The sequence below is a fragment of the Cricetulus griseus genome (assembly GCF_003668045.3).
Source record: "Cricetulus griseus strain 17A/GY chromosome 1 unlocalized genomic scaffold, alternate assembly CriGri-PICRH-1.0 chr1_1, whole genome shotgun sequence".
Taxonomy (NCBI): domain Eukaryota; kingdom Metazoa; phylum Chordata; class Mammalia; order Rodentia; family Cricetidae; genus Cricetulus; species Cricetulus griseus.
This window is the reverse complement of record NW_023276807.1, coordinates 201371959-201381330: the sequence shown is the minus strand read 5'-3', so window position 1 is coordinate 201381330 and position 9372 is coordinate 201371959. Positions and strand designations below refer to the sequence as shown.

At 37.0% G+C, this 9372-nt stretch overlaps 1 protein-coding gene across 1 annotated transcript in view; it reads right to left on the bottom strand.

Moving 5' to 3' along the window:
* Positions 1–9372, bottom strand: part of Styx (serine/threonine/tyrosine interacting protein) — a 28631-nt gene continuing 19259 nt past the window's right edge. Inside the window, exons 10-11 of the mRNA XM_027389289.2 lie at positions 6288–6381; positions 1–2972 (exon numbers count right to left, since the gene is read on the bottom strand). Of these exons, the coding sequence (XP_027245090.1) occupies positions 2899–2972; positions 6288–6381 (168 nt within the window). The 3' untranslated portion in view covers positions 1–2898. The remainder of the gene's footprint in view (positions 2973–6287; positions 6382–9372) is intronic.

The following is a 9372-nucleotide window of genomic DNA, read 5'->3' as shown; positions in this document are numbered from 1 at the left end:
TTTTTTTTTTTTTTGTTAGCTGCCATGAATGGGAAAGACAAAAAATATCCAGCACTCAAGACTCTAGAAACTTATTTTCCTAATTAAAAAAATAAATAAAATCCTTGAGAAAGTCTCTGCTATTTCCTATCATTTCCTTATTGGAGTGTTGTTGAATGGACAAAGATAACGTAAATACTGAAGTGAAGCTATGCTTTAGGATTATAGATTAAACCAGTTATTTAAAAAAAAATTCCGTCAGGTAACTGCTCATTTACTTTACATCAAGTTGAGATCCTAATATATACATCTCAACTTCATAATTCAAGATTGCACTTAAATACTTGTAATTAATCTGAATTACCATAGTAATTAAACATTTAGGAACTTTATGTTTTCTTACAAAGGACATGCTTAGCATTTTCTGACATAACTTCTAGACTCAGATTAAGCACAACCCCACACCCTGCAAATGAATATTCTGCTCTACAAGTGGTTGAAAAGTTGGTAGCAAAGTCATCACACTTGAACATTCCTATCACAGTTGGTACAAGTCAACACCTAATAGACAAGAAATTAACATGAACCAGTTAAACTAAGAGACGACCCCCCAAGATTTTCAGTATCTGTCTCAAAACTTTCAAAATGTGAAGTAATGAAGTTCCCTATGTTTTGATAAAAACTTACTTTTAATTCTGAACCCAGATTACATATTTAATGTTGAAGCTGGGTGGATATTCATACATCATTCCATTTCCTTAGAGAATAAGACATGATTGGTTAAGTTTATCATAGTTGACTGATAAAAAACACCACTGGGAATGAAACCTAAGACAGCTACTTAGTAAATACAGTGGAAAAAAAAACAAAAAACAACTTGCAGGCTTCTTATGAAAGAACAAACCTTAAACCTTATCTGTTCACATCAACTGTGCTCAACATGATGGCAGTCCCTAGTGTCCGAGACTGTCTCCAGTATATCATGCTGGGTAGGCACTTTACGTGAGAACATAAAAAGACTGGTTAGAAAAATGGAAAATTACCAGCTATAAATGACTATCAACCTACTTTATATTTTTGGCTAGACTCCTAAAGAGTATGTATTTTTAAAGAAACTTAATCGTAGACTATGAGTTGACTCCAAGAGAGATCTTTGTTGACCTGTCCAGTGATAATGTATACAGGATTTGTAATCTTTACTAGCCCACCACACCAGTGACATGATAGAATAGTGGATCACAATGCTAGTTTTAGGGTGGAAAGGTAGGAGATGGGATGAGAAGTCCAAAGAAGAATTAACAGTAATTCTGGTTTCTATTTGGGCTCCCACTGTGCAGGACAAAGAGCCTTCTCTCTACTGTTATGCCATAAGGTGGAGGGCAAAGCAAGTAACTGAGTATAACATGCTACCTCACACAGTCCCTCATGGTACCCTGGAAATGTACAGATACCATTCCCAACAGTAAAGCACCTTGAGAGAGGATTGAGAAATGTGAACTATAAAGGAGCTGTGTTTGTGCTACCCTAAAGTCATCAAATACAAAAAGTTAAAAACACTCCTCTCTTCTGCACATCACACTTAAAATAGCAAAGTTTTTTTGTTTTTGTTTTTTTGTTTTTTTTTTTTAAGAACAACTTTTGTACATATAGATAAAAACATGGAAAACCAAAGAGCCATAAAGTGACTTTGCTAATGCAAATTATGGAATAAATTTGAACTAATTTAAGAAGTTAAAACTGTAATTTACAATACCCTGAAGCCACCCAAAAATTACTTTATCCAATGAATCTTCAAAGCAAAGCTGTCAGCTGAACAACCTCACAGAAGCAAGACAACATGAAATGAAGAAAATGTCTCATATTATTCCAAAAAATTTACATTCTTCAAGCTTCACAGATTCAGTTTAATTTATGGTTTAAAAACAAAAAAAAAATTACAGAAAATGTTAATAGCTTTTCACTGCTCTATGTACTAATTTAGAGGTCATGAGGATTTAATTGTTGGTTGATACAAGGCACTTTTCTGTTGGGGGTTTCATACTGAAGAAACAGTGCTACATTGGTTTGGTTTCTTAAAAGAGTCTACTTTGAACCATTCTGGACTAAGATAAAAAGGGCCAGGCAACTCTGAAAAGACCAAGTCAACATTTGGCTTAAACAAACAGCAAAAAGAAAAGACAGGTGGAAATATAACACTATCCTTATTTTTGAGCATCTGGTTCTAGAAAGTGAGACCTTTTTGATCATTACAACTCTTTTTTTTGTTTAGAATGAGGAAGGCAATTGGAAAGGAAGTGCTAATTGGATTAAATTAGTAAAGTATTATAGTTGGCTAAAGTCATGATTTAAAACTAAGGGACTAAGAAGTTAAAAAAATAAAATGGTTAAGTTACTGAATTGTATTAAAAATGTGAAAGAGTTCTACATTTTGTTAATGTTTCTGGTAAGAGACTCCATCAGAAAACTGAACTGTAAAATTACTTTAAGTGCAATATATATGACACAAAATGAGTTTTTAGGAAACATTAGGAAATTTGTTATAAATTATCCAAAATTTATAAACAAATCCCCCTAACTTGCATTTTGCTTAAAGTAATAACTTCATATCATACAAATAAACTTCAAGTATGAAAAGTGCATTATTGCAATAATACCTCTTTGCAAAGTCCAAAATTCTTGGTTTATGATAAAACCATAAAGTGTTTTTTTTTTTTTTTTTAAGTAAATCCATTACCCATCAGCGCCATCTACTGTAGAAGTCCACCATCTTAAAGTGTTGCTCAACAAGTTGCAGAGAAACATGTCTGGAAGCAACATATAATTGAAAAGAAACTATTTGTGTTTTTCCCACTTTACATTATTACTACGATTTTCTCCTTTTCAAATAGAAATTCATATCCATGTAACAGTTCTCAGAGGTCAGCCATTCTGTGCAGTTGCCACTTGCATGTTTCCAAAATCATCCTCTTCTTCATGTGTTCTCTTCAAACTACCTAAAGGTCATTGATATAAAAGTGAAAGCTTACATAAATTGATGTTAAAATACTACAGGCAGCAAAAATCTATTCTTCCACTAATTGATATTATACAAGTGTTATGAAAATTTCATGATTGAATTCACAGCAAACACTTTAGAGTAAATTCTTTTTTCCCCCAAGACAGGGTTTCTTTGTGTAGCTTTGGAGCCTATCCTGGCACCCACTCTGTAGACCAGGCTGGCCTCGAACTCAGAGATTTGCCTGCCTTTGCCTTCCAAGTGCTAGGATTAAGGGGTGTGCCACCAACGCCTGGCTTACAGTAAATTCTTTATGTTGCATCATGAAATAAAGTTACTTGGGTAACTTAATGTCTTAGGTAGTGAACATAATAAACATTAGGTTTTATTTTGGTTTGGTTTGGTTTTTCGAGACAGGGTTTCTCTGTGTAGCTTTGGAGCTTATCCTGGCACTCGCTCTGGAGACCAGGCTGGCCTCGAACTCACAGAGATCCACTGGCCTCTGCCTCCTGAGTGCTGGGATTAAATGTGTGCGCCACCAATGCCCGGAAATAAACATTAGTTTTAAAATAGCATGAAAAGTAAAACTTCAAGAGTCAGTGGTACACTAAATCTGGTTACCACCAACTTTATGCTTTTTAGGCAACATAAACATGTCATAGAACACCACATCTAGTAGGTGAGTATGTTTGTATGATTTTTAGATACAGTTTTTCTGTTCACACAGATCCTGTTATGATGAACAGCTGAAAATATTTTTCTGCTAAAGCTGTAGCTTTATCACCCAGATCTATGGGTTAGGAACAAAGAAAATATATAACAGATTAAGAGATCTGATTTATTCCTTACATCAGAGTTAACTCTACAAAAACATCCCACAAAGAATCAGGATTATCTTTATGTGCCTGTAGCTACATTCAGAAAGGGGTCTTATGGAGGGGAACCTGAAGAACAGTTAAAATGGCAGTCGTCTGTGCTCTGTGACTAGCAACAGCTTAGCTGTAGAGTTAGAATTGTGCTAAGTCACAATATAATTCAAATTTCAAATTCTAACCAAGTTATTGCTTCAATAGAAGAGTAATAAAGATGTTAGTACCAACAGTAACAGTAGAAAGAAACAGTGTAAAGAAACTCCTCAAGGCCAAATATAGGTGATAAGAGTTTTAGGTTCAGTGAAGCACTTCCCCAGGACTTCATAACTGGTGGTTGCAGAAGAGTGCACTAACCCTGACTTATTTGAGAGGGCATCTAAGTTATGTTTAAGAATAGAGAAGATGGGAGCTAGAGAGATGGCTCAATGGTTAAGAGCACTAGCTGCTCTTCCAGAGGACACAGGTTCAATTCCCAGCACTCACATGGCAGCTTACAACTGTCTAACTCCAGTTCCAGTGGATCTGATATCTTCACACCAATGCACATAAAGTTAAATAAATTAAAGCCGGGTAGTGGTGGCAAACATCTTTAATCCCAACACTCAGGAGGCAGAGGCAGGCGGCTCTCTCTGAGTTTGTTCCTGGAACAAGAGCTAGTTCCAGGACAGCCTCCAAAGCTACACAGAGAAACCCTGTCTCGAAAAACCAAAAACCAAAAAAAAAAAAAAAAAATGACCACAATGTACAGAATATATCAGTATTAATATGGTTAAGGGGCTGTGTTGCTCTAACTAGCCTTTGTTTAAAGTACTATTTAGAAGGAAGTGTGCTTTAAAGATTCTGGCAAACATTATAGTGTTTAAAAAATGATTAGAGAGAGGGTCAAGATTAAAGAGTCAAGGATAACAGGGGAAGCTGAGCACAAGAACGGACCATGTGGCCTGAATGTTGTGTTCTGGACTTGGGCTTTAAATGCCAGCTCAACAGTAGGCACATAACCTGTTCTAATCTAAGAACTGTTAAAAATGAATAGCAAGAACTTGGAAGATGAAAATTTGTGAGTTTGCTTAGACTGTTAACTAGGAAATAAGTAGATTTGAGTGATTCTCGCGTTCACAGTAGAGTAGTTGGGTATGGTGGCACACACCTTTAATTCAAGCACTTGGAAGCAGAGGCAGTTTCTCTCCTATACCATGCGGGTCCAGGATATCAGACAGGTTGTCAGGTTCAGTAGCAAGCACTTTAAGCCACTGAGCCATTTCACCAGGTAAGTTTCAGGTCAGCCTGGTCTACATAGCAGTCCTGTGACAGCCAGTTCGACACAGTGAGACCCAATTTCAAAACAATCACTGAGTAGGAGGGATGGCTTAGCAATTAAGAATACTGGCTGCTCTTGCAGAAGACCTAGGTCTGGTTCCTAGTATTTATTTGGTGGATTACACCAACCTATATATAACTTCAGTTCCAGGGATATCTGCTGCCACCTTCTGATCTCTTCAGAAACCAGGCATGCACATGGTGCATGTAGGTACATACATACAGGCAAAACACTCATACACATAAAATAAAAATAAAGCTTAAAAACAACAAAAACTCAAAATAGTAGAAGTGAAAGATTGAGGTATCTCAAGTTAGTTACACTGTTGAACTTGAAACACAGTTTTATGTATAATCTTTTTTTTTTTTTTTTTTTCATTTTGTTCTGAGGCAAAATATCTTCCTACCTTCATCACCTAGTGCGGGATTATAGGCATATGCCACTACACCTAGCAATCAAACTTTTAGTATCATCCAAGTTATCCAGACTGTATTTATTTATTTAGGTTTTGAACACAGGGTTTCTTTGTGTAGCACTGGAACTAATTCTGTAGACCAGACTGTCCTCAAATGCACAGAGAGATCCACCTGCCTTTGCCGCCTGAGTGCTGAGATTAAAGGTGTGCACCACCACCGCTTGGCCTATTTATTTTAATCTTTACAACAGACTGAAAAATTAAACCAATATTTAAGTGGCTATAATAATTGGCTATGCATTATAGTTTATGTATATCAGAGGTACATTTACTGTTTATTCACTAGACAGCTAATCCTTTTGAAACCGTTCAACTAGTTTTTGGTTTTTAGTTTTTGTAAAGATTTATTTATCATGTATACAGTGTTGTCTGCTAGTATGCCTGCAGGTGAGAAGAGGGCTCCAGATCTCATTACAGGTACTTGTGAGCTACCAAGTAGTTGGTGGGAATTGAACTCAGGACCTCTGGAAGATCATTCAGTGCCGTTAACTGCTAAGTCATCTCTGGAGCCCTGTTTAAACTAGTTTATTCCAAATTTTTAAACAACTTAGATTGCTTAGTAGTACGTGTAATGTGTAACAGATTCTTCTTTTCTACTTCCCCCACTATTTCCTTTCTTTTCAATTTTCCAAAAGAAAACACCCTTACCTGTGGTACCAGAATGAACAGTTAAGGATCTTTCTATCTGGAGTGGTGACATCATCTGTATTGTTAATTTTGCTAAGTAGATGGCTTCATATTCCTAAAATTAAAAAAAAAAGTTTTTTAATTAGTTCAGATACACATTTATATATATATATATATATATATATATATATATATTATATTTTTTTTTTTTTTTTTTTTTTTCTGGTTTTTCGAGACAGCGTTTCTCTGTGGCTTTGGAGCCTATCCTGGAACTAGCTCTAGCTCTTGTAGACCAGGCTGGTCTCGAACTCACAGAGATCTGCCTGCCTCTGCCTCCCAAGTGCTCGGATTAAAGGCGTGCGCCACCACTGCCTGGCTCACATTTATTTTCTTAAATATCTAAAACAATGACTAATGTAGACATTTGTATTCTTAGTTTACAGCCAAGGGCTGGTACCATATTCTTGCAAAAGGACTGAAGATTCAGTTCCTATCTGGTAACTTGTCAGTTACTGATAATTAGAAATTAAGTATTGCCAATCACTGCCAGACAGTATGCATCTTCTGTCACTGGGGCATTAGCTATAATGGTCTAATTCTATGTTAAAATAGTATAAAGGACAGAGCGACCTAAAACTTTAATGTAATCTTATTAAGTGGTTCTAAGAATCAAAACCAAAATTCTCTTTTCCCAGTTTTTTTCTGAACAAACTGCAATCATGACTATCTTCCCCATCCCATAGGGACTTCCAATTTTTTGAAATAGGGGATCACTCCTTCCTTTTGCAGTCTTTGCCTAACATCTCTGGAACCAGAACACCTGGATCTGCTTGGTAGCCATCTTTTTTGCTAGCTTTATTTATTCATCCCCGCACGCCTGAATGCTGTACTTTCTGCTTTTGAAATAGTTTTTGTTTGTTTGTTTTGGAGGCACAATCTCAAAGAAACCAAGCTGGCTTCCACTGTGTCATTTAGTCAAGACTGGCCTTGATCTTCCTTTCTCCTTCCTCTGTAACAATGATGACTATCTTGGAATTGTTCAATCAAAAGGCAGATTCATCTTTATCCCCACCCCCTCAGAACTTATATCCATCAAGTATCAAGTTCTGTCAGCTAGCAATGCTTTCAAATAAACCCTGTACCTAGTCTCTTTTCACTCTGCTACCACTTTTGTTTAAACCAGTCTTTTTTTCATTTATTTTTCTTGTTTGTATGCATGTGCACATGGGGGCATGCCTGCTACAGCACACACATGGAGGAAAGAGTGCAGAAGTGCAGAGCTGGTTCTCTTTTACCTTTACAGGGATTCCAGGGATTAGAATTATATCCTTACATTTGTACTGTCAGGTGGCAAGTGCCTTTACTCACTAAACCATCTCACCAGCTCCCAGTGTTCTCTTTTGACTTCTCTATCTTTTAAACGGGTCTACTTGCTTCTGGCAGCTGCCCTCAATTTTCTCCACAGTCTGCACTAAAGATAGTAGCCACAATGACCTCATAAGAAACCACTCCTCCACCTGAGTGTCAGCTATGGCAGGAAGGTTCCTACCAGCATCACCACAAACCCCAAAGTAACGACTTGTGGGGGCTGAGAGATAGCTCAGCAATTAGGAGCACTGCCCGTTCTTTCAGAGGACCCGGGGTTCAGTTCTTAGCACCAATGCTGTGGCTCACAGCCACCTGTAACCCAGTCCCAAGGCATTCTAAGGCACCAGGCACATACTTGCAACATAGAAAAATATACAAAACAAACAAAATCCCACCAAGAGTAACACACTGCACCGAAATGGTATGGTGACTCCAAGGGCATTATGTAATAAGATAGATGTAAACATTCTGTGACCAATGGCTGTGCATTTCAAAAATATGTTCAATATGTCTCACTAACAAATTTATTTAAATGTTTAATTTCTCTATATAATTATTTTATACTATATGCATATATAGTATTATATATATAATTTTTCCAGAGAGTCTTGCTATGCAGCTCTGGACAGCCTGAACTTACTATGTAGACCAGGCTGACCTTGAACCTGCAGTGATCCTCCTGTCTCTGTTTCCTAAATGGGATTATTGCATAGGACACCACACTTGATTTCTTCAAGATATATTATTAAATAAAAGGACTTACTTTACATCTGATTCTTACATACTGCTAAATTTTGATTTTGTTTCTCATATTATATTCTTTTTCAAGTACAAAAATATGCTGTAAAATGAATGTTTTCATACAAGTCAAAAAAAAAAAAAAAAAAAAAAAAAAAGGAGCAAAGAAGCTTATATGTGTCAGGCTCAGCAAGACCGGAGATACACCAGGAGGTGGTGGCGCAAGCCTTTAATCCCAGCTCTTGGGATGCAGAGGCAGGTGGATCTCTGGTCTACAGATTGGTTCCAGAACAGCCAGGGCTACCCAGAGGACTGAGGAGATGGCTTAGTAGGTTAGGGTGCTTATAAGCAAAGAACCAAATTGTCCAGAAAATTTCAAAATTAAAGGTAGTAACTACATGCTAAGTATATCAGCTTTTTCTTCTGTATTAGGGTTTGCTTGTTTGTTTTGTGGGGATCCTCTTACCTTATATTTAATAACGTATGTTTAGCCCATTTTCTTGGTAACTGCAATTGCAGCCCAGGCTTGCCTAGAATTCATGACAATCTTCCTGCCTTTAGTCTCTTGAGTACTAGGATTACAGACATGAGCCACCAGGGCCAGTTTAAGAGAAAAATACTTTTAGGAGCTGGAGAGAAGGCTCAGAGGTTAAGAGCACTAGCTGTTCTTCCAGATATCCTGAGTTCAATTCCCAGCAACCACATGGTGGCTCACAATCATATGTAATGAGATCTGATGTCCTCTTCTGGCATGCAGGCAGAGCACAGTATATATAATAAATAAATCTAAAAAAAAATATTTTTAAGGGCTGGGTGAAGTGGTACATGCTTTTAATCCCAGCTCAGAAGGCAGAGGCAGGAAGATCTGTGAGTTTGAGGATAGCCAGGAATACATATTAGAAAGAACCTATCTCCAAAAAACTCAAACCAAAAACAACAACAAAAAAAATTAAATAAAGAAGCAAATTGGAGGGCTGGAGAGATGGCTCAGAGATTAAGA